Source organism: Phyllostomus hastatus, unplaced genomic scaffold (assembly GCF_019186645.2).
Source record: "Phyllostomus hastatus isolate PE091 unplaced genomic scaffold, TTU_PhHast_1.1 phas_scaffold_1066, whole genome shotgun sequence".
NCBI lineage: Eukaryota > Metazoa > Chordata > Mammalia > Chiroptera > Phyllostomidae > Phyllostomus > Phyllostomus hastatus.
In genome coordinates, this window is record NW_025334004.1 from 33,731,708 (window position 1) to 33,756,707 (window position 25,000).

Here is a 25,000-nt window from a genome sequence, read left to right on the forward strand (position 1 = left end):
CCGCACACGGGCCTGATTTACAAACCCTCCCTAATGCGAAACAAATGCTGCGGGTGTGAATTCATACTCAACCGTAAAAGCCCGTGCGTGACTCTGGCTCACGTTAAAGACCACATATAACTCTCAGCAGGTTTTATGTCGTGTTTTACTGTCCGCAGTGGCTGGAGCCGGCCTAACGTTTTGTTTGGCAATTAGGAAAATTTGTAGTTTAATTTATTAAACCCCCCCCCCAAAAAAAAGCCGGCACTGTACCCGATGTAGGATTCATTCCACCTTCACCCTGCAGCACGGCCTCGCTGCCCTCCCAGCGACTTAACGAAGCTCCTTCCCGGCCTGCGCTACTTACACATCCTGGAAAAAAAAGTATTCTTTGGGAAAAACCCCTGATATTAAGCAAGTGTGAGCCATACCGCTTAGCTAAAGTCTTGGTAAACAGTTCAAATGTTTCCATTTCTGTGCAAAGGAGCTTGCTCTTTTGGTGTGGGGGGTGGGGGGGGCTGAGGGGGGCATGGCAGCCCCCCAAAGCCACGAGGAACCACAGACTACATACAGCCACGGGTAACAACTCTGTGACCTGTGACAAGCTCAGGGGTAAAGCACTTCATTATGAAAACACCAAGACACGGAGCAGAGGAGAAACCCTGCGCAGAAAGGAGAAAAAAACCCTGAAATTCAGAGAGTATCGTCAGTGGGGGGGCCTACGAAAGGCCCCCAAACACACGGGAGAGCCTCAAACGCACTTCTCCGGGCGAGAGGACCCCATCTGGAAAGGCGATTCCAAGTTCACGGTGTTCTGGGAAAGACACAACTGCACAGACAGTAGAGACGTCGGCGGGGGCGGGGGGGGGGCCTTTAAGTGGGCAGCACGCAGAGGACAGTTGGGGCAGCGAAGCTTCTATGCGTGATTCGAAAGGGCAGGTACATGTCACCGTGCATTTGTCAAAACTCGAAGGATGCACAACACCACGGTGAACCTAACGCAAAGCAGGGGCTTAGTTCATCCCAACGTGGCGATGTGGGTTCATGCACTGCAACACTGTATCTATCGTTCACGCAGGCTGTTACTGAAACAGAAAGGAGTGGGGTGCGATATGCGGACTTCCTGCTCCTGTTCCTGTAAACCTAAAACTGCTCCCAAAAATAAAGCCTGGTCATCTTTCTGCTGCAGAAAGCACTGTCAGGGCCCCTTGGAATCCACACCTAATGCAGAGGAGGAAAATGCCAAGTTGGGGTGGTGTGTCCTGACCCCGCTGTGGCTTTAATGTCGCTGCTCCCCGGCCACCAGCTCCCCAGCCACCAGCTCCCCAGCCCCCATCTGCGTCTCCCAGCCCCCATCCGCGTCTCCCAGCACGGCTGGGATGTCACTCTTCGAAAGCTGGACGTGGTTCTGAGCCCTGGCAGCTGCGAGAGGCCACGAGCACGCACCTCTCAGAACAGCAGCATCTCGGAGCCTGCCAACCGCACCCCCTGAGCCCAGAGGTTTTGGAAAACTTGGGGGACCCTCCGGGAGGAACCCTTCCTCCACGGGGAGGCAGAGTTGCAGCCCTGGCCCCTCCCCAGTGCCAAGCCGGCTTTGCTGGGTGCTATTTAACATGAAAGGGGCCCCTCCCCCACTGGGCCTCCTGGGCAGGGCTAGGCCCCCCCCAGGGCTGGGAGGACTGGCTGCCCCACTCCCAGGAGCACAGCTCTGGAAGGTGCGCTGCCCTCGGCGGCGGCACAGGTCACCCCCAGGTGGCCGCAGACCAGGGGCAGGCTCCAGACCCGTTTCTCAGGGACTCGGTAGCGTTCACACTGGCCATTTGGGTGAAAGCTTTCCTTTTCGGTGGACATGCACAGCAGGGATTATGGGGGGGGGGGCGGTGTGCGGTTTTGTGCAGAGCCCTGTTGCAGGCCTTCCCCGGGGGGCGGGCCCCTGTGGTCAGGGATGGCCTTCCACCCCCCGTGGGAATTCGTCACCGCGGGGGCCGTTTGCAGGGACTTCAACACGACCCGAAGTCTGTCTGGTTGACCTGCGAGGCATCCTGCCTCCCACTGCTCTCTGCTGGGGCTGGGGAGGTGGGGTGGGGGGGGGGGATAGGACCGGGAGGAGAGGGCGTGGGGGCGTGGGGGGGCGCTGGAGCCTCCTTCCCAGATGTGCGCTCCCCGCACACCCAGCAGAGACAGGCTGGAGCCGACTCCTTCCGCTGCGGGCCCGGCTCTGCGTCCCACCACGGCGCGGGCGGGAGCCCCTGCTTTCCGCACATGTTAAACTCATTTCCTCGGGAGGGCCTGGGAAGGCGCGGCCCCTCTCTGCTGCTCGCAGATGCTGCTGGTCCCTGGCCGGCCGGCCGGCCGGCAGGCAGGCGTGCTGGCCTTTTCTAGCTGAGCGACTTCCAGCGGGAGGACTGCACGGGGATATGTTTCATTTGTTTTGTTTGCAAAGGGAAAGGGAACCGAGTGATTCGAAAACAACCGAAACGGAGCTAGCCTATTCCCGCCCCCGCCACCATGCTCTTCATCAAATTGTTCGCCAATTGATAGCCTTTATTATGCTGACAGATGTGCCCTGCTGTTTTCTGAATAAACAGTTTTCAAAACCGTTTTCTCCACAATTTCATGAACCCTGGCTACCCCGAAGTCCAAGGAGCTTATAAAATACCACCAGAAAGCCCTTGACACACAGAATTCCTCTGCTTATTTTTCTAAATTACAGCCATATTTTTACTTTAAAGCATTAATAATGCCAGCATAAGGTCTCATTCTACGGAGTTTCGACCACAAACATTTTGGGGAGATTGGCTGGGAAGATAAACAAACAGAGGGGCTTGTGTTCCGCGAGCCGGAGGACTGAATGGTTTTCATTTTCCCCGAGTGTGAGCTCTGGAGGCCTTGCCAAGTGCAGGTTAAGCTCCGCGAGTTTTCGCTTCCTGTACCCTGACTTGTCAATCACTTCCTGTCTGCGACGACCATTTCCATCATTAGAGCCCGGAATTTTTATCTCCTCCAACGGGCCTCCTGTTGCCACTGTTAGTTTGAATTCTGATAAATTATTCACCATCTTTGAAAAGTCACCAAAAAATCACAGCGTCGGGGGCGGGCCACCGCGGGGCTGCGAGGACCCCAGCCCCCCGGGCGTGGGTCCCCCGCGCTCCGCCCGGGCCAGCGTGGCCCCTTCCTGGGAGGCAGAGGAGGCCCGGCCAGCCAATTACCTCCTGGTGCACAGCGAGTAATTATCTGCTTCCTGTAAGCATGCGTACCAGAACCCCGCGTTCGGGCGGCTTTCCATAAGGTAATCCAATTCATCCCAGCCATCCTAACACAATTACGGGCACTGGCAATAGCGTGGCTCTTCACCTGATAAGGCCGCCGCAGAGGCCCGGGATGGCTTGCGTCAACATCCCTCCCGGACTATAGCTTCTGACAGCCCGGCGGCCAGCCCTCCCCCGCCCCTGCCCGTGCACACACGGCTGCTGCGTGCACAGCGGCTTGGAGGAGGCTTCCCCCGCGCGGGCGGGCGGGCGGGAACCGGAGGGCCGCACCGGGCTGCGGAAGTCACGACGGCCGTGTGGCTTGTGTGACACCCAGCTTTGCCCGGGCCTGGCCGTGGAGTCCTTCCCGAGGCCAGGCCACCGTAAATCTCTGCGGGCCTGCAGCGGAGGTGCGGGCCCCGGGCCTGGCCGTGGCCGTGGCCTTGGTCCCACTCCCTGTGGCACCCGGGGTGGGGGGGTCCCCTCGCAGCCTCGGCGTGGGGGCTGCGGACTCGGTCCCCGGGGCTGTCGGGAGGAGAGGCTCGGGGCCCCCTCCCGGTGTCTCTCTATTTAAATGAAAGCTGGGCATTGTGACTCAATAATGCGGCTCTTCCTTTTCTGTTTATTTTCAGAAGTTTATGAAAAAAGCGGCCAGAGGATGAATGAGCGCGGTGAACTTTTTGCCTCTCCGCACTGGCGTTGCCAGGGAATAAAACAGCCATTCACACCTGAGCGCGGCGCCAGCGGGGCCGGTGCCAGGCAAAATCAGATTCTTTGTGGCCTGGTCCATTCATCCAAAGTGCGCTTTCAGACGGCCGGCTCTCCGGCCGGCGTTCTCCCTTCACTGCAGTCCGGTGCGTGGACACAAAACCCGGCCCAAGCAGCGCCTCCCACACGGCGCCAGCACCGAGCGGGGGACGCCGAGGCCCACCGGCGGCTCATTCGAGTCACACCTTTAAGGAAACCGAGGAGGAAAAATGAACCCCGAACTCTCCACCGCTCCTGCTGCGCGACGCAGAGGCAGTGACAAGCTGGGGCTGGAGAAGTTAATGAACAGTCTCCGGGTTGCAGGTCCTCCAAACGCTGCTGAAAAGGAAGCCTTGGATCGCTAAATGGTGTGTAATTAAAAATATTTTTAAAATCCTCCTTGACAGACCCGGGGCTTAGCCAAAATGTAAATGACATTACAGAAGACAATGAATTTAATTTTATTTAATGTCCCTTTTTGCAGATCCTCATTTACATAGCATTTTTAACAAAAGCGTTGACCTTATAAATGCTGGCATTTGTACAGCTCCCTCGGAGTTGGATTTAATCACGCCCGTGCAAAGCCATGAGGGAGGGAGCTTTAGGTGCCGTGCTCGGAGATGGAGTGGAATAAAAACAGGGGGACTGGTCAAATGTTTATCCTCCCCTGCTTCTGAAAACAACCTGACAAGAAGATGTAAGGGCTGGGGAATAGCCCGGTGCTGTTTGTAAGCCTTGGTCATAATCATACATAATCGTTTGGAAATATAGCTAATAAAAAATATAATGAGTGTTCAGCAAAATCGGCATTAGGCCCAAATTACAGGATATTAATACTTGAACAGGTGCAGAAAGGCGCTTTAAATGAGGTAAATGAATAAAACGTCCCAGAGCACAACTGTGTGTGCTGACAAAAAGTCAATGCTATGAATAATTCAGCGGGGAAGACTGCCAGCAAAGGTCGCTCTCTTTGACCTTTGTGACAGGAAGTGAAAGGAAACACTGTTGACTAAAAAAAAAAAAAGGAGGGGGGAAGAGAGAAAGAAAGAAAATCTCCCATCGGTCTTCAGCTACCGTTCTGCAAGCACTCGGAGGTGCAGACTCCGGAGTTGCCCACGGAGGAGGCGGGCTCGGGGGGCGCGGGGGTGCGGCGCGGAGGTGGCTGGGGTTCGGGTGCGGGGAGGCGCGTGAGATCGCAGACAATGCGAGGTTAAGCAAATGATATTTCTCTGCCGTCCCGTGTCGGGGCTGTGTAAAAATCTGAGGTCAGCTGAAAAGTATGTTCGGCGCCCACAGGGTTGATATTTTGTAACAGCTGTTAAATATGACAAAACTCCGCTCCCCCTCCCCGGCTCGAGCCATTCCAAACTCCGTACGAAAGAAAATGGGATAAACAGATGTCTGGCTTCCAGACAGGAAAGTAGGACAGACTTGGAATGACAAGTCCCCCGAACTCCACAGCCCGGTGCCAGGCTTGCCGGGGAGGGGGCCGGCCGCCACGGGGATGCCCGCGCCCACGAGGGCCGCCGGAGACCCTGCCATCTGGAACCGCCCCGCCGCGCGTGCTCTGGCTCCCTCCGGGCGCCGCGTGGGGTGTGCGCGAGACCGGCCCGCCCGGACGTCCCAGCGCCCACAGCGCGCCTGCCCAGTGGCCACCGTCGGACCCTGGGCCCAGGTCCACCCAGCCAGGCGGCGGTGGAGGTAAGAGCACGTGGCTCCCCGGGCGTGACCGTGGGGCTCAGGTGACACCCCAGGATGGGACGGCACGGGAGGACGACAGCCGAAGTGTGGTTTTGGTTTAGCGGCCACGCCGACATCCTGTAATCATTCACAGCCCTTGGAATGCACGGGTGAAACGGGGAGATTTATCTGTTCGCAGTCGGGCCGTGCGGACAATGGGTGTTCCTAATGAAGACCATCTGCTTTGGTGTTTTCCCAGAAAACATTATTCCACGAGGAAAGCGATACCCCGTCCTTTTCAGCAATGCCATAAAACGTGACAAGTGTGTGTGTGTGTGTGTGTGTGTACATGCACACAAGCATGCATGTGGGGGTGCGTGCGTGGTGTGGACACACACGTGCCCCCCTGCTCCGGCTCCCCGCAGGTCACCGCCGTCCACGCACACGCTGCCCGCCACGGTAGCTCTGCCCTGACCCCGCGCTCCCGCTCCACCGTGCCGGGCCTCTCCTCCACCCCAGAAGTCGTCACATTCTTTTAAATGCGCTGCAGTATAATTATATTTGCGGGGCCATAAAAGACGGTTTCTCTAGCATTGTTTTACGAGGAAGGAAACAGCTAAGGTGAGTGAAACCTTCACAATAAAAGGGTTTCCTAAGGCAGAACCCCCTCACTTTCCCTCTCCGTGACTCGGAGGGTCTTCCGCGCTGTTCAGGAGTAGTTAACGCTTGTGAAAGATAACTGAACTAAACTGTGTAATTAATTGATTTAAGGCGTCCGAGTCCGCAGAATGTGATTTGCCTGCCAGAGCGGGGAGCGGCCTTCTCCGCCGGCCTCCTCCCAGGGAGCCGTGGGCCCGGCCCGCCGGGGGAGCCTCCGTGCGGGCTGGGGCAAGTGCGGGCCCATTGATCTCAATTCAGGTTGGAATTATTGGTTTATGTCCTCGGGACAAATATGCCTTATCTGGTCAGAAGCTGCTAAACGCATCCAAAGGCCACCAGGAGCCGGCGGAGCACGGTGCATATAATTCTTTTCTAAGCCAACTAACCAAGTAATGACAGTGCTGAGGAGGGTCTGCGGGCTGGCCGCCCAGGCTGTCCAGCGGGGCGCTCCACGCCGCAGCGGCGGGGGCGAGGCGTCCACGCTCGCCCCGCAGACACAGTTCTCACTACGAAAGGGAGAGGGGGCCTCCGTCGCAAAGGGCTGCATCTCTCTCTCTCTCTCTCGAAAGACGCCCCCTCCACCGGCAACCTTTCTTTCTCCAATTAACACAACTTGCCAGGGCGAACACTAAATTCTTCCTGCCCCCCCGCCGAAACGTGCCTCGCCCTGAAGATGGTGCCACGGCCGCCGCAGCCAGAACACACGGGGGTTCACCCGGCAACCACACGCGAATAGTATTTTGTCATTGCAAGTGACAGCTCTCTTAACGATGGTAAAGTGTACACCCCATTTGTCATCGCGAGGAACCGTCCTCACCTTAACATCCCCGGCACGGGAGGCGATTAAAATTCCTACAAAATTGTCGTATCTTTGGACTGGGAGGCAGAGCAGGTTCCCCATCAATAACTAAGACCCCCCGAAGCCCCCGCGCCCGGCACACACCGGCCCGAAGTCCCTCTCATTCAAAGAAGCTCAGCAAACCCGCTCACCAAGTGTGTTTGCGGTTTTCCCTCCTCCTCCCCCGCCTCCAGAATATCAGATGCTCACGCACTCCTCCCGGGCTGGAGAGGTATCGGTGATCGCGGCACACATTTTAATTAAGCAAAGATAAGAGAGCGCTCGCTCGGACAGGAATTAACGAGTCTGTTTCTGCATAGGCAGAGGGGCTGCTGCCCCCCGTGGGATGAAGGCCGAGCGTCGAAGACCCCTCAGCGTTAACAGTCGGTCGACGACGGACTGCCACCCCCAACCCGAAGTGGCTTCGAGGGGAAAACCCGGCCTCCAACGCACGCCAGTGGAATCGACACGGCTGCTCAATCCCCGGGCCGCGCCGCCGCACCCCTCGCGGTGTGGAAACAAGCCGTCTCTTCAGACGCGCCCGTGTCGCACGCCGGAGACGACTCCGAAGATGAAACGCTTCTGCGCCCGGCGTCGCAAGCAAGCGCACGCCGCCCCTGCGAGCGTCTCCCAGCCAGACACGACTCCCAGGCTGTTCAAACACCTCCAGCCAATCGCGGAAACAAACTAGACGCAGGTACCAGACGACGAGCCGGCGCTGGGAGACCTCCACAGCCACCGCCACACTGAAGACAAATACAACACTATTGATTTTTTTTTTTAGTTTGAGTTCTACACCGTGTTGCTCGCGCGCTCTCGCTGGCTGAGTGACGGCCACAACTGGGCAGCCCTATTTGATTACTAATAAGAGAGCCGTCCCTTCTGTCAGATACCGAGCATTCCCCACTAAGCAAACAGCCATTCCAGCTAGTTCAACATTAGCATTTCTCCCCACTGGTGGCGCGGATTTCTGGAGGCTTAACTCGGGGAGTTCTCCGGGTTTAATTTTTCAGACACTGGACAGCAAAGTTCACGATCAAAAGATAACTTTGTAATGAAAGCAGCTGAAATCCAACCCCTCTTCAAAACAGGCTAAAGCTCTGCTTCACAAAACTGGTGTCACGTGTGCATGTCCAGCATGTATCCGATGGGGGTGCCCATTTCAGAGTCTGCAGCCCACCACACCCTGGGCCTTCTGCCGCTGTGACCCTCTGCTGGGGAGACGGAAACAACCCCCCCCCCCGCCCCGTCCAGGCCACAGAAACCAGGGGACGGGGGTGAGAGTGGTGTTTTTGTTGTCCCCACCACAGCAACACCAAACCCACAGAAACACTCTTAGGACTGACGCGTAGCAGCCCCAAAGGCTACAGCGTGGCCCAAGGAACGAGCTAAGTAGCAAGATGAAGAGCAACAAATGTAAAGAATGCATACAGCTCATCTCGTTATGGAAATTAATGTTGGAAAATGTAACCAGCATGTGCAATTAGTTTCAATTATAACAACTTTGGTTTGTTAGTTACATATTTGCTACTTGACATAAAACGACAGCCACAATTGGAAAAAAATTAGGAGACATTTTGTAACTAATTGAGAGCAGATTAAATTCATTCTAACGCTGGGCAACACAGTGACAACTGCAACACCACCCGAGTCTCCACGTCAGCTCTCATCCGAGATAAAAATAACGTAAAAATGCAATACTTGTTAACAAATTAGCAGAAAGCATTTTATGACATATCTCCGGGTTTAAAGCCAGGAACTCTCTAGGCATGAAGTGCCCCTCACAGCGAGAGCGGTGGCAGATGAAACCGCTTCCCCTGACAACTGGAAAGCAATTACCGAATCCCCACAGAGCCAGCCTCCAGGTTTCCAAGCCAACCCACCTGTGCGCAGGAGCACAGGCAGACAACAAACGCTGCTGCTGCTCCGTGCACCGGGCCAGCCCCGGCCCCTGCGCCAGGCAGCCGCTGGAAACCAGAGTCAAGGCTGGGGCTGGGGCTGGGGCTGGGGCTGCGGTTTTGTGTCGGAGGGAAAAAAAGAAAGAAGTCATCCTTACCTGTCAATGATTACAGGGTCTGAGGGTGTCTCGTTTCTGTTGCCACAGCTTTTCTTGTCACAGCACCGGCTGTGGAGCAACGGTGAACAGGGGTTTTAACACACATTTCATGCTTTTCTGCCTGACTTGTAATTTTTTTTTTAAAGCCTGACAGTCCAGAGGCCGGTGTCAACAAAATAAGTCACCCTACCCGGGCCGCCTGGCACATTTAAGCCGGGAGAGCTCACGTGCTCTGCGGCTAAACTTAGGGTGTAACTTTCTGCCCCACCGGAAGGAGCAGGGCTGGACACGCCCGCCCGCCCGCTCCTAGGAGGAGGGCGGCAGAGCTCCGGTCTGCACGGTGATGCTCGAAAATGGAGAACATGCTGTAGGTGTTTGTCTTCGCAGTGAACTGAGGAGGGAGGCGGGAGGCTGGGGAATAACTTTTCACAGCTTCGGCTTTTGTTTACCTCTAATTGTCAAGCTGTTATTTCTGGGAAAGACGCACGATGCCACCTTCAGCCAATATTTCTTTTGGGCACTTATTAATTATAACCACAAAAGCATGCATCCATCTATCAGAAACTTCTATTGTTCCTCCTCTAAGCCCACCTTAACTCTGTTATTGAAACTTTAATTAAAGCAGAAATGAAACAAAAATGTTATGCTTCTTGCATTTTAAAAAAGCATACTTGTATAATGGTTACATGTCTAAATTAGCTAAATTAACACCATATGGTAGGCAAAGTATATAAAGCCTTTTAAAGCTGACAGCTAAAGTGATTAAAGAAAGTCTACAGTCTTCCACTCACAGCCTAAATCACATCTGTGCGCTTTCTATGTTAATTGCAGAACATGCAGAAGTGGATAATAAAGAAATTCCACTTTATTGGTTGTAATTTATATTTATTACCTGATATGAGAAAAAGTCAGCTTTTGTATATTAGTGCCGTAACAATATGTCTGCTCAGAAATGGCATTTCGGCAGCCGGCACCGCAGCCGGGCAGAGCCGGCCCCGCCACCTCCGCCTGCGCCTGCAAAGCAGGTCCCCTCTCCTCCTCGCGACGGCGTCTCACAGGCCGCGCGTGCAAAGTCAACGGCGCGTTTTTATTTGCCGTGTCGGGGTGCAACTCGCGTGGCAGTCAGGAAAACACAGGTGGGACACGGCTCTTCCGACAGAGACCCCAGGGAAGGCGCGCTCTGCTCTCTAGCAGCCCGGGAAGGGCGCCCGGCTGCCCCGGGGAGGAGGTCAGCCTGCGGCGCCGGCGGCGGCGGACTCGCGGCCCAGCCCTCTCGCTCTCCGCGCTGCCGGGAGCACGGAGGCGCTTCCTCCTCCCAGCAGCCGCGGGCTGCGCGGCTCGGATGCGGCGCTGCGGAGGCGGGGAGCCGAGGGACTCCAGCGATCCCTGGCTCCTCGGCCCCCAGGACCCCGCAGCCACACCGCCCGCACAGTTATCGGCTCCGCCAGCAGCCGGTGGCGGGGACCCTGGTCGCCTGGGCAGTGAGCCGGGCTCTGGGGCTGCGGCTCGCGGCCGGCCGATTACATTTCAATCGAAGCCCATCCCGGAGCCCAGCCGGGTGGCGGCGCCGGGGCGCGGCGTCCTTTGTAGCCGCAGCTGGCGCCGCGGCCGCCGCCTGCCCGCCGCCCACCAGCCCTGCGCTCACCTGCACATGATCTCGTGGGTCAGCAGCACGCGGCACATCTCCGGGTTCTTGTCCTGGCCCTCGTAGACGATGGCCTGAGCGGGGACAAGCAGAGGCGGAGGTTAAGCGGTGCCCCGGCTTTAGCGTCCGGGCGCCCAGGCCTCGCGGGGTGGCAGGTGCAAGGCGGGCAGGGGAGGCGGAGCGGCCCAGCCACGCCACGCTCCCGCAGGGTCGCCAGCAGCCGGGCTGGGCCAAGGTGGCCTCCTCTCCCGAGTGCCCTCCGGGCCTGCGGGAGGCCTTCAGCTGGGAGGACGCCGGCCGCGTGGGCTGGGGCAAGACCCGGGCACAGGGAGCCAGGGTGCACTGGCACCGACCCCGGCTCACCGGGCTGCGGGCCCCTGGGCTGCCGCACCGCGTCCTCGGGCCATTGTCTGAGCCGAGTTCCCAAGTGCGCGTTGGAAGAGACCCCTGAGGACACGCTGAGACTAAGGAAGCGGGCAGATGGCCAGGCTGCGGCGGCCGGTTTGCCGGGAACTCAGGGCCGCACCCGCCCGCGCGCTCCCCGGGCTCGAGCAAGGAGGGCGCGTTCCAGCCCAGGTACCGGCGGCTGACCGCCCACCGGGCCCAGCCGCCGCCTCGAGTCCGCGGGCGGCCTACCAGCCGGCCTACGCCGGATTCTGCAGGCGGCGGGCGGCCCTGGAGCGGTCCGCAGCAGCCGCACGTGGCCGCGGCCGGCCCAGGCCTCGCGGACGCTCCCCAGGCGGGCCCCGGGCGCCGGCCCCGCGCGGCCACGTGCTCCTCGCTGGATGATACTGGGAAAGAAAGTGCTAATGGCCAATCTGGTGTTTATTTTGAAACTGCTAACAATGATTTTTCTCGGGTAAAAAGGCAGTGTCTGCGCACACGCTCGGGTGGGTTTTGGGCAGAGGCTCCGCCAGATGGTGCGCAGCCCTAGGTGCGCTCGCCGCCGCGCGCACCCCGCTCTGCCGCCCGCCGGACCCAGCCGGCCGCCAGCTCAAAAAAAAAAAAAAAAAGAGAGAGAGAGAGAAAGAAAAAGAAGAGAAAAGAAAAGAAAAAGAAGAGAAGGGGAAAGGCCACCGGAGGAGAGGCAGGGGGCGGGGGCAGGAGCCGCACGTTCCCGGCAGAAAATTCCACAGAAGGGGGAGGGAGCCCTCTCCAGTTCCCGCCCCCCCTTCAAAAAATTATCTGGAAATTACTTCCAACCTCCTCGGGCACTTCTCACACCCCCCTCCACTTCCAGGTGCACAAAGTCCGCCCCCGAGGGGGCCGGCTTCCCCCTGGGAAGAGGGCAGGGTCCCCGATCCCCTCCGCCACAGCCTCCCTCCGCCGGGCTGCCAGCCCCGGCGTCACCGCAGGCCAATGGCCGCCTGGGGCTGCAGGGCGCGCGGCTGGCACAGCTCTTCTGAGAGCGCGCTTGTCTTCCGGTGGAGCCCCGTATTTATATTTGATTTATTTTTTATTTTGTAGCACAAACAGAAATCCATAAACTGTCGGTTCAGCGCCATTGACTCTTTGATCAGTTACTGGGCTATTTCTTTCCCTTCGCCGCCCCCCCCCCACATCCCCGTCAGTGAGAGGAGATTAAATGCCTTTATTTTCAGCCCTGTTTATACTGCAAAGGTCCGTGGCTAAATGAACAATAAAAGTGAACTTGAAACAAACCCTCCTCCCTGTGCAGCAACAGGGAGACGAGGGGCTGCCTGCATTAACCGCTTAATTACACGGCAGTGTTTCCCCGAAAACATCAGCCCTAACGTACACAGAAATAAAAACCCCTGTCACGGAGCAACCTGGCCCCCACCGGCGTCTCTGCATCCGCGGGAAATAATTACTGAAGGGCACACAGCCCGTCTTTGTCAGGGAAAAAAAGCACAGTTTACCTGTCAGGTCTGTTTTACTCTACGAGAAAACCACCCCCAGTTCCCGCCGAGACACTGAGATCTGCCGCGAGCGCTGCCTGGGCAAGGACAAACTTTCTGAAAGGGGAGCGGAGTCGGGCAGCGGGCTGCCTGCCGGGCGGAGGCAGGGGCGAGCTGGGCGGCAGGACGCGAGAGAGGCTGTCTGTCTGTCTGTCTGTCTGTGGCTCCTGTCCTCAAAGTTGGCCTCCGAGAGGCAGACGCCACTCTCCTGGCCAAGCCTGCAGCCCAGCTCGGAAGCATATTTTAAATCGGTCTGCGCCGAGTGGATTTCATTCGCCCACTGGGCGTTCCCCTCCCCCAGCCCTCTATTTTTAAGAAAAGGAGGGAAGAAATCTGTAACGCAACTGAACGGCCACCCACGCCACCCAGCACCAAACCAGCCGGGGGCTGCGCCCTGTCAGCAGGCGAGGAGGGTGCTCCCCTGCCCTCGGTGGTGTTGCCGAGAGCCAGCAGTTATCCCCGGAAAAGTTGGCCAAGACAGGTTAAATAATTTAATAAGGAGCTGCTTGTAATTATGTTATTTACAAGGGGTGACATGGCGGGGGAGAGAGGGCCGGAGCGGCTCCCTGAGCGCTGGGCGGCTTGGGGTGACCCCTGGAGCTCAGAGTTTGAATTATGGAGACGGGGGGCCGGGAGGTGAAGATGGACTAGAGGAGAACAAGGTGACTTTTCACCCCAACACATTTAACTTTTAAATCCAAACAAACGTCTCGTGTTACCAGACCGTCACCCGGGGAAGGAGAAAAATGGAGTAATCAGGCCCGCTCAGTGGGCTCTGGAAAGGAGTTAGTTGCCATTGTGGTAGAAAAAAAAAGAAAATCGATGAAATGATTCCAAGGAGAAAGAAAAAACATTCAAAAAACACACGGGAGGGGGGCATCTCGAAATTTTTCTGTCAAATATTAATTACCATAATTAATTAAGAGAGAACTTGAATCCAATCACAAGCCATTTAATAAAGCATATCTGTCCTGTTCTATGACAACAAACTATTTTGCCAATCGCTTCATTTATTCCGATAAATATGGAATTCTCATTAACACGTCAAGGAAGCCACACACACAACAAAAACAGGAGACCCATTTGTCAGCCTGCCAGTCCCGGGACCCCAGGACGGCCCCAGCTGGGCAGTGCAAAAATCCGTGCGGACGTTTAAACTTTCTCACCTGTTTGGTCATTGAATCTATGAGGCGCACATACAGATCCTGCTCCGTCCTGACTCCTGGGGAAAAAAAAAAAAACAAACAGAGACAGGTTCTCGTCAGGATTTTAGCAAGGGCACCCAGGCACAGGAAGTCCGGGACTCGGGGACTGCAGCCTCGTGATGCAGCAAAACTCGGGCGTGCCCTTTCTTTCACAGGCGAGAGAGAAAACCCCAGTCACTGCTCCCTGCATTTTTTCCCCTTTTCTTAATTAAGGACCTTAAGACTCCCAGGGTTTGCCCTGCAAGGTGTGAGAGAAAGTGTGTGTGTGGCCGAGAGCAGCCCAGCCGCCCACCCGGCCTGCCGGTGGGCCCGTGGGGTCATTTATTTTTAGAAAACAGAAAGCAAGACACGAAGCAGAGTCTGAACTCTTTCTAACGTCTCTCGAGGATTTTTTAAAATCTCGAGCCCGGGAAGGAAGTTATGCCCGGCTGCCAGAGCGACCCCCATCTCAATAATTAACATTAATTTGCAAAATTGAAAAAAGTCACTTAAAAGTGATGTTCAGCTGGAGCCTCCATCGATCTGCTTTTTACTTTCTGCTTCAAGCCCCGCCGGTTAATCATGGGAAGTGCCATCGACTTATCGATCGCCTCTGTTTTGTTTTCCTTCTATGCCACGAGAAGACTTCGTGTTTACATCCGTGTCATTTTAATCTCCAAATCTTTATGTCCTTTAAGCTTCGCGGGAAGGCAGAGCGAGCCGGGCAGGGGCGGGGAGGCGCGCGGCGGCCACTTACCGTTGCTGTACAGCAGCTGGAGCTTGTAGTGAATGCCGTTGTTGGTCTTCTCGTTGTTGGGCTCCTGCAAGGAACAAGTGCGTGCATTTAGGGCGGCCGGCGGCCGCGCGGCCACGGCGCCCGCTCCCCTGCACCACCGGGGCCCCGTGGCCTCACGCGGGGCAGGACTCCTGTCTCGGAGCAGCGCGGTGATGTCACTTTCCTGCTGGCCGCCCAGCGCCCTCCCGGCCCCGCGCGAGGCCGGGGGCGCAGAGGAGCCGCCCGGCCCTCCGCGGTCTGGCCGGCGCACGTGGCGGCGGGGGCGCCTGGCCGAGCCGCCCCGCCGCCGCCGAGGGGGGCTCTCCGGGCCACCGCGTTGGGGCGCCGCCTGCCTCCCACTTCTAGAAAGACGGAGGGTGTGACTGAGTGCCCGCACTTACTTTCTCTTTCTCCACAAAGTCCACAAAAGCGGTCCTTTCGATCTCCACCGGCTGCCCCTGCCTGTCGTAGAGCGCCAGCACGAAGTGGAAGAAATTGGATTTCCGGAGGTTGGAGGGCGGCTGCTTCTCGAAGTGCGCCCGCGCCAGCCCCACGCCGCTGCGGGAGGAAAGAGACAGCGGCCCGGTGAGGAACGCGGCGCCGGCCGGCTTCGGGGACCCGGCGGGGCCGGAGCGCGGGCCGGGGCGCGCGGGGCCGGCCGGTACGTACCTCTGGGCAGCCGTGTTGGCGTCCACCACCCCCGCCGTGTGCATCCACGAGCGCACCGGGTTCATGCCGCTGCCCAGCGGCTCCTCCTTCATGGTCGTCCCCCCGCGCGGAATGTTCTCCTGGATCCCGAACATGAAAACTGCTGGCGGCGGCCGCCGCTCCCGGCCGAAAGCGCTTCCGCGAGCAGCGGCGCTCGGGGCTCGGCGCCTGCGGTCCGGCCCGCCGCCGGCTTCAGCCCGTCCCGGGCAGGCGCGACATACACCGGCGGCCGTGCGCTCCGGACGGCCGGGGGCGCGGGGGCGGCTGCACCGGCGGCTGCACCGGCGGTGGCGGCGCTCCGGAGAGGCAGGAGAAGCAGGAGAAGCAGGACGCGCGGCCAGGCGCTGCTGTTGTTGTTGTTGTTTGCAGGCGCGCTCAACGTGGTGTCATCCTAGCCGGGCGGCGTCCGCGGCTGCAGGACACTGCGGGATCGTCCGCTTCTGGCGCGGCCCGCCTGCTCCAAAGACAAATAAACGGGGCAGTGAGAGCCGCGGCGCAGTCCCGGGCGCAGGCGGGGCGCGGCGGGGCCTGGAGCGGCGCGCGCAGCGGACGGAGGCGCACAAAACTCAGCCCTCTCTCCCCGAGGAATGGACCCTTTCCCGGGAGCCAAAACTCGAAGCCCCCGGGAGCGGCGCTGTCAGAGGGTGACGTCGGGGGGCGGTGCCTGCGCCATATATGGGAGCGGCCGCCCCTCGCCGCGCCCCTCGCCGCCGCCGCCGCCGCCGCGCTCGCCGACTGACTGCCTGACGGCGCGCGAGCCGGCCCGAGCCCGGCGAGCCCAGCGAGCCCCGCCGCCGCCGAGCGCCGCCAAGCGCCACCGAGCGCCACCAAGCGCCGCCGCCGCCCCCAGCCACGAGCTGCGGCTCCTCGCGCCCACCCGCAGCCGAGGAAGTTACGACTCGCCCAAATAAATCTTGAAATGAAACCACCAGTGCACGATTGCAGCGCGGTCCCCCTCACACCTTCTCCCCAAATCACAGGGACAGTCAGAGCACGGCGGGAAGGAGGGGGGGACATGCCGAGGCGCCCCGACTTGCACAAACGCACGCGATAAACGCGAGGGGCCGCGCCGCCCGCCCCGGAGCGGCCCGAGGGGGAAAGCGAGGAGAGGAAGGCCGGCCGCGGGGAGGGAGCCGGCGGGGCGAGCCACGGGCGGGGGCGGCAGTAGGGGAGCAGGGCTCCCTCGCCCAGGCGGGGCGCTCGGCTCAGCCCGGCTTCTGAGCAGACCTCTAAGGCTGCTGGGGAGACGGTCCGCCCCGATCCGGGCCTCGCCGGGCGCCCGTGCCGGCTGCCTCGGCGGAGGCCGCCGAATGCTGGGCTAGGGACCCACGTCGGAGGCGGGCTTTGCCAGATGCTCTCCTTCCCGGTGGCCACGGGAGACCCCGTCCCCCCCGCCTGTCTTTAGGCGCAGCGAGTGACAAAGAGAAGCTCCGGGCTCCCCGGGCGGACAGGAAGCGCGCCCGGCCTGTCAGGCGACCTGGAGCCGGGTGTCGGGCTGCGCGCCCCGCGCGGTGCCCAGACCTCCCCGGCGCCAGCCGCTCTAAAAGCCGAGCGGACGCCGCGGGCGCCCCGGTCCCACCCTCGGTGCCGCCGGGCCCGGGTAAGCGCGCGGCGCGCGGCTCCCCGACCTAGTTTCGAGGAATCCGGAGGGCGGCCGGGCGCCGGCAGCGCCCGGGCCGGGCGGCCGGGCTCCCGCAGCACGGACTCCGAGCCCAGGCGCACAGCCCGCCTAGAGGACATCTGCGCGGCTGGGACTGGAGACCCAGGGGACCGCCGGGAGCTGTCCTGGCGCTTCCCTGCCGCGAGAACTCAGGCTCCTTTGATTAAAACAAACAAACAAAACCCAAACAGGTTACAGGGTGCCAGGGCGGCGCTGGGCAGCCTCTTCCCGCAGGGCCTGGGGCAGCACTCCCTTTCCTGTGAACTGGCGGTGTGTGCGCGTTCATATTTTAATTAATCGGGAAAACCGAAGTCCGATTTACATGATCCGGGGACCCCCCCAAGCCTCTTGGAAGGGGCGAGAAACAGGATGTGTTGGAAAGCAATCTATTTTGCTGGTGTTGGGGGTTAATGACTACTGCCGAAGATAAGTGAATCATCAAATCTGTTGCGCCGGTCCCATCTCAAAATCCATTACGGTGCCGGCCGTCTAATTAAATACGTAAGTATAATAAAATCATATTTTATGACTATTTGAGGGTAATGAGATTAGTCTTTAGAAGCGATCGCCACATATTAAAGATGCCACTGTATAGAATGTTAATAACCCTAAATCAAAGTGTGCGGAAACTATTCACGATAAATTAAAAGAAAATCTCTGTACCCCTGATAAGCCCGGGGCTCTCCCCCACCGCAGGCGGGGCGCGGCAGGGGACACCTTCTTCCCAGAGAGACCACGCAAAAATAAAGTTGGCCATCAGGGCAGGGTGGGGTTGAGAAGTCGCTTTGTCTCCGGGAGCCTCGCTGCCTGGGGGCTCCTGGCAGGGCCAGCGGCCAGGCCGGCGTTATTGTCAGAATATGCAAAATGCCTTTTCGGGGAAAGATGAAGTTAGAATTCGGAAACAATGACTTCTTTGTGGCTCACTTCCTAAAGTGCCCAGCCCGCGCTGGAGGTGCCCGCGTCCCCGCGCTAACGAAAGTACCCTGCTTAAAATCATTTACAGTATCTTTAATTCAGATTACACGCACCAGGGCGGTTTAAATCTGATTACCAAATTAGAAGGTTTAGAAACAAATCCTCCTAAATCTGATACTGTTGACTAAAGAGGGAAAAAAAGTTCTATAAGCCCATCACATAAGGTAACGATCCTGCCCCAGAAAGAAAAGGGGTTTTAAACCTTTTTGACAACAAATGCAGCTGCCCCACTGTTTTGGACGATATTAAGCGAAAATGAATGCAAATCTGTGTTCAGCAGCCATCTGGCCCGAAATGGGGGAATCAGCTGCGCTCACAACAGGCTTGCAGGCTGAATCCATTTCAGCTCATTTTCTAGATCATCTGGTCCCGCACCCAAAGCGTGGAAAATACGGCCTTTATCATTCACCAACTTTATCTTTTTTGTCACTCCGCTGCTGGCTGCGAGCGGCGGGCACCAGGGCTGGCCGCCGGGGCAGGGTCTCCGCCCGGGCCTGCTGCAGGGCAGCCGCGCAGCGCAGCCTCCTCGCCCCCGCCTAACCCCACCCCAGGATTTTCGCTATGATGGGGCGGGAGCCGCAGCGGAGGGCAGCGAGGGCTGCAGCACCCAGGCCGCGCGGCGCGGGGGAGGGGCTGCAGGGCGATTCCTGGAAGTCCAGAGAAAGGCTGCGAGCGCGTCCCTGCGCCCGGCCGCCTCCCGCGGGAGCCCCGCCCCACCCCCTCCCTTTCCAGGGAGCTAAGGGCGCCCAACACCCAGGTAGGGGAAGCCGAGGGGAGGGCAGGCCGGCACTTTGGAAGTTGCGCAGGTCCCCCCGAGACCTCCGGTCCAGCCTCCGCGCGCAGAGCGCTCCCAGGGGCCGGCCGGGTGGGGCCTGACCTTCGCCGTAAACCCCGGGCCGCGAATGCGCAGGCGACAGCTCAGGGCCCCGCTCTACGCGATGTGCACTGGTGGCCCTCGCGCCGGCGCCACCGCCGCCACCGCCGCCGCCGCCGCCGCCTCGGAGGGCGGGAAGTATTCCTTTTGTGCGGATTTACCGGGAGAGGCTTCAGTGAGCCCCCTCGCATTTGCATTTAAATAGCGGCATCAAGCGCTTCGCGTGCCACACACCAGTGGGCTCCCAGATGTCACGCCGGAGTCAGTCAGATGGCCAGTGCCCAGCTGTCCTCCCCACGTCGTGCCGGAGCAGACAGTGACCTCAGAGAGCGAGAGGGCCCGCCGCCCCGGGAGTCCTGCTCAGGGAGCAGCGGGCGGGGGCAGGGCCCAGGCAGCGCGTGGCCTCCAGTCACTGCACCGCCAGAGGCCGGGAGGGCCGGGCGGCACAACGGTGAGGCGCCGGTGCCCAAGCCCGGCCCGGCCTCCCTGCCGGCGGCGCGGTGCCAGTGCTCCCGCCTTCATCGCACTCGCCAAGGCCCTCTGCCTGCACCCACTACCCACCCGAGGGAGGGGGCCGTTCAGCGTGTGCCAGGCATAAAGTTTCCCGTGGCACCTCCCCAGTCCCGGGTCCAACACGGCTGCGTGGTGCCAGGCCCAGGAGCGGGAGCCAGGCTGGCACTGGTCTCCAAGCCACCCAGAAACTTCGGCCAAGTTGGGGGTCCCAGGGTGCGAGGCCGGGCGCAGAGCTGGAGCCGGCCCAGTGTCCCGGGCACTCCTCGGATGCCCCTTCTTGCTCCCTGCGGAGCCTGAGAACCTGCCAGCCACCCCGCCAGCCTTCCGAAGGGTGATAAAGTGCATTTCCGGCGTGGAGAAGCCCGGCTGGGGGTCTCTGGAAGCCCGGCACCTCCAGGGATGGGGGCGCGCTGGCGCAGACAGGCAAGGTGCCCTTACAGGGCCTGTGGCCGCAGGCCCAGGCTGCTCAGCCAGACCACTTACAGCGCTGCAGCCCGTGCCAGCCCATGCGCCCAAGGCCCACGGTTCTCCTTCTCACAGCCAGCTCGGAGCTGCATGCGCGGCCCGCCCCCACGTCCTCCTCGCCCAGGGGTCACACTCAAATTGCACCAACTACCCGGCCTCCAGCCCGGGTCCGGCCTGGGGCCCAGCAGAGGCCGGGAGAACCCGAACTGACACCTGGACTGACCTTGGGCCTGGAAGGGAGGGAGGCCGTAAGGGCCGGGAGAACCGGAGAACCGGGAGATTCCGGGAGCACGCACCTAGAAAGCGCGGCGAACTGCAGGAGAAGGTGGAAGCGCCAGGCACTGGCAGACCCTGCCCCCTGCGGGTCAGGCGCGCGGCCCCCAAGGGCACCGGGCCTTAGACCTGCGTTGCAGGGTCACGCCGCTCGAGGCCCCGAGGACGGCCGAGCAATAGCTCCACACTCAGACCACCCCAACCCGCTAAGTTACGCACAGAGGGGGGTGGGCCGGGTTCAGGTGGGTCTTTCAGGCCCAGAGAAGGCGCCTGCGTCCTCTCTGCGCAGAGACGGCAGCCACCAGGCCCTGCGGAGGCACGTGGTGATGGAACCCATGCCAGGCCGCGGGCCCGCTCCCTCTGGGAGGCGAGTGATTGGGCGCTGCGCCCGCACCCACGGGGGGCACAGCAGCCGCGCCTCTCCCCTGCGCTGGAAGGCCGGGGCCTGGCAGGACTCACAGGTAAAAAGCGAACTCTGAAGGGTCTCAGACCCCTGTTCTTTGCAGCCCCCCGCCCCCCGTTGTTCTGCACGGCAAGGACTCCTGAAGCCCGCCCCCGAGGACTGCAAAGGGCTCAGTTCTCCACGTGAGAACGTGCAGGCGCCTCCTGCCAGGGAGGCCAAGTTTGACAAACAGCGCCTCCTGGGGTGGGGAGAGCGGAGTGCCGCGGCGCGGCCCGGAGCTGAGCAGCCCGGCTCCCGCCTACCCCGGGGCAGGTGGCCGCCGAGGCTCCCCGCACGGCCCCAACAGCTGGGCTGCGGCTCCTGCGCGACCGGCGCACCTAGGCCTCGCTGACCCCGTGACCCCAGGAGCGCGCGGAACGGTCCCCCGCCTCCTGGTCCTAATCGCCGCCCAAGTGCATCTGCAAAAGTCAGGCCGAGCCGAGCCCTGGGAAGTAGGCCCCGGGCGGGAGCGCGGAGTCCGAGCCCTCGCTGGCGAGAAGCGCGCCCCCCAGGTGGCTGGCCGAGCGAGGGGCGGCGGACCCCCCACGGAACTCACTCGCTCTCCAGGGCGCTCCAAGCGGGCGGCACCTCCGCTCCTGCAGCGCGGAGTCAGGAAGCGAGCGGCTCCCTGTCTGCTCGTCCCGACTCCTGTCGGGTTCTTGCCGTTAGGGCGGCTGCCCCCGCGACCGGGGTCCGCCCTGGGGATCCTCAGCCGGATCCCGAATCCCGGGCCAAAACTCTACCTTTCTGCGAGCCTGGCTTCTCCCTGCGCACCCTGCCCCCTTAGAGGTCGCCTCTCCACCCGCAGCTCGGAGGAGCACGCGAGCCGGGAAAGGACAGTCGGTGCGTGGCGGGGTCCCGGGGACTCGGAAAGGTGAAGCCGCTTTAACAGGGAGGAGCCCGGATTTCCCGAGCTGCGCCCCGCTGCGCCCCAGGGCAGCGCGGCGGGATGCGCCAACGCCGGCCCCCGGACGCGGACTGCGCGCCCGCCGCCAGCCCGCCCGCCCGCCCCCTCCAGTCAACAAAGCAAACTTTCCCCCGAGTAGTTCCTAGGTGGAACGGCCGCCGAACGCGCCAATCAACACCTAAACAGACCCAAACTGTAGAAACACGGATCGATCAGATAATTTCGAATATTATAATTGGCTTTAATTAAACACACTACGTTCTAATTAACTCTGAAATTCTAGCATGCTTTGGGACACTGGTGTCTGATTTGATATTGTCAGTCCAGATGTCCTAATAAAATTCAATCCTCCACCCAGGGCTTCCATGTTCACTAAGAACAAAATGCAAATTAAATGTAAAACCTAAAGTATCGCCAAAGGTATAATCAAGAAAGGTGTCTCAAAACTTCTCACTTTTTATTACGCAGTAGTTTAAAAATGCAGATTACACCCTAACAAGACTTCTCCAACTCGCCGTGAATCTTAACTCTTTCCTGGGCGGGGATGCGGAGCCTCGGCGCTGGCTTAAAGGGGCAGGAGGGAGATAAGCAGGCCCTTTGGCAGAACTGAAGACCCCCATCTGGAAGCTAAAGGAGCGTGAAAGTTTCCCCGTGGAATTCTAGTTGGAAACCCAGATTTGCCAACGCGGGCCAAGGTGCTGGGGTGGTGGGAGGGCGAGGGGTGGGAGTGGGCGGAACGGGACTGGACTGGCCTCCTCGTCTGCCGCGACCCTCGGCCGCGGCTCCCCCGCACTGACGGCGAGCACCAGTCCGCCCGGTGCGCAACAGCCGGTTGGTGGGTGACAGCCGCCCCGCCCGGTCAGTTCCCCCGACGGTGATCTCAGCGTCGGGACCACGGCGACGAAGCCGGGAGGGCCTGGAGAAGCCCTGCCCTCGGACAGAAATGTGTCAGGCCCTCCTCCCGCTAACTCACGTTCGCGCAACTTCTAAGGAATCCGCACGGGAGGACCGGGTCTGGCGGCGCGACACCGCGGACCCGCCCCTCCCGGGAAGCCCCGCGCAGGCCGAGCGGAGGGGGTGGGGTGGGGGGTGCGCCTCTGGTGACGCATTTGGCCGAGATACGATTCTTTCCCAATCAGAGAGTCTACCAAATTTACAGTCCAAAATGAGTCCCGTTAAAAGGAAACTATTCCCACGTTAAACGTGTATGTTTTCCATACTAATGGAGTCACTTTAAGCTGTTCCTAATTTAACTTTTTAAAAAGGCCACACTGTGGAAATTTGCATTTTCTTTAGGATATTGAAACGAAGAGAAAGCTGCTGGGTGGCGAGGCTGCCCAGGGCATAGCTAGGGGCCATGCAGAAATAAAAACAGATAAAGAAAAGAAGAAAGAAAGAAACCCGCTTCTCTTCTAGACTATTAATAAGCAATTTGTCCCGCTGAAATTTACATTGCAAAGCGGAGCGCGCCGACAGCCCCGGCGGCAGGGCGGGCGCGGGTTCGGGCGGCGTGCCCCGCGCGGGGTGGGGGTGGGGCGGGGGGTGGCCTCTGGGCGGTCCCGGCAGCCCTGGGGACGACCCGTGGGCAGCTCTGAACCCGGTGTCCTTGCCGCCGCACCGCCGACCCTCGCCCGCACCCACGTGCGTCTACGCTCCGGGGCCCCGCCCGGGCCGCGCACCCGGAGAGCGGGCACTGGGGCCGCGCAGTCGCCCCCAGGCCCCAGCCGCCGCCAGGTTGCGGAGGGGTGGCGGGGTGGGGGTCTCCCCTGGTCTCCCAGGAACGGCGCCCCCAACAATTTAAAGTGTGAAATGCCAACAGTCATCTCGATTTTTTTTTTTTTCCTGCCGAGCCAGGCTGCCCGGGCCCAGGACAACTGCAGGCGCGCAGCCCCGCGCGCCCCGCGCCCCCGCCCACTCCCCGCAGCAGCGCGCGGCTGCGAGCCTAGCGTGGGGCCAGGGCGCCATCTACCGGCGCCTCGTGGCTCCGGCCGCCGCCGCCGCCGCCCACGCGCGCCCGGGCTCGCTCCTCCTCCTCCTCCCCGCGCGCCCGCCGCGCCCGCCCGGCCCGCAGGCCGCGGGTCGCAGTCACCCGACGCTCCCCGTGCGATTGCGCCCACGAAACCTTGATTGCTCGGTTATGCGAACTTTGAAGCGCCGGATGGAAACTTCCGAAATACAGGCCTCTGCCGCCTGCGCTTTTCAGGCACGCGATTAAAAGACACGAAATGTAAAGATAACGCGATTTGATTTGTTACTCTAACTCTGCGGTTTGAGACTTGATGTCCCCAAAGACCAGGCGCGCTTTCCCCCTTTATTTATTTTTATTAAAACATCAATCTGCGCCGGAGCTGGGTGAACTCGGTTTCACCTGGAGAACATAAAATTCTCCATACCAGAGAAATGAGCGCCCTCCATAAATCAGCGGTATTCCTGACGCATCGATCAATTTTTGGTTGTTAATCCGAGAGGAGGAGTTTTAATTGCTTCCTGCGTTTTGTCCAGGCATCTCGGCATTGGGACCTTTCCCTCCCCCCTCTGGGGGGGGTCTCACTTTTGCGTTGGGGGAGGGGCGGGAACTGAAAAATCCCGCCCTTCAACTCCATCCCGGGGACCCCCCAGTCTCCTCCTGCGCCTGTGCGCGCCTCCCCCGCACCGAGGGCCCTGGGCACGCTCTCCCCGCCCCGCAGCCCCGCCCGGAAGGCAGCCAGGAGAGGCCACCGGAGACCAGGAGACCGCCCAGGCCGTGCTCGCCGGCCACTAGGACGCCGTCAGGGCGCAGAGCAAAAGTTCACTCGGAGGCCAGGCCTGAGCGCCGGCCCTGGTCCGGGGTCCCGCGCCCCCAGCTTCGCCGCGCGCCCCCACCGCGGCCCCACCCGTGCTCCTGCCTGCTAGAACAGAGCACCCTGGCTCGCGGGTCACCGCAGTCCGCGCAGCCTGCACCACCCCCCCAACAACAGCTGCCACAGACCCCCGCCCCACGCTGGCCTGCAACGCGCCAAGTTCAACTTTGCTGGCCCGTGGCCTCTGGGGGAACGCGGGCCGGGCGCGGAGCCCCCGACGGGATGGCCGGCAGCCCCCGCGCGCCTACCTACGCCGCTCATTGGACGGGCGTCGTGGGGCGCACCGGCCTCGAGGTGTCCGCAGCGCCGGTGGCTGGCCGCGAGGGTGGGCGGCCAGGCGTCTGCCACGTTCCCCACTTCCCGCCTTCCCGAGAGAGCCCCCCGGCCGGCCCGCGAGCTCGCCAGTGCGCACGCGCCGCACTGCCATCCACCGGGGAGAGGCGGCGGTGCGGTGGGCCGGGGCGCAAGGAGGTGCCCGCAGGCGGCCACGCGGCTCGCCCGCCAGTGCCCGGAGGCCGCAGCTGCGCCCCGCGCTCGCCGCTGGGGGAAAGGGGAGGGTGTAGGAGGGACCTCCGGGCGCCCCTCGGCCGGTGCGAGGACCTTGTCCGGTGG

General features: G+C 60.7%; 1 protein-coding gene across 8 annotated transcripts in view; it reads right to left on the reverse strand.

Moving 5' to 3' along the window:
- EBF3 (EBF transcription factor 3) overlaps positions 1-16,046 on the reverse strand; it is a 108,861-nt gene extending 92,815 nt beyond the window's left edge. For 2 of the 8 annotated variants that reach the window (XM_045854063.1, XM_045854064.1), the window contains exons 1-6: positions 15,401-16,044; positions 15,133-15,289; positions 14,714-14,777; positions 13,939-13,994; positions 10,854-10,927; positions 9,209-9,277 (exon numbers count right to left, since the gene is read on the reverse strand). In XM_045854063.1, coding sequence (XP_045710019.1) covers positions 9,209-9,277; positions 10,854-10,927; positions 13,939-13,994; positions 14,714-14,777; positions 15,133-15,289; positions 15,401-15,534 — 554 coding nt within the window. In that variant the 5' untranslated portion in view covers positions 15,535-16,044. Of the gene's footprint in view, positions 1-9,208; positions 9,278-10,853; positions 10,928-13,938; positions 13,995-14,713; positions 14,778-15,132; positions 15,290-15,400 lie in introns of all 8 variants that reach the window. The other 6 variants (XM_045854066.1, XM_045854065.1, XM_045854067.1 and 3 more) reach the window with 4 other exon arrangements.
- Positions 16,047-25,000: the final 8,954 nt, after the last annotated feature.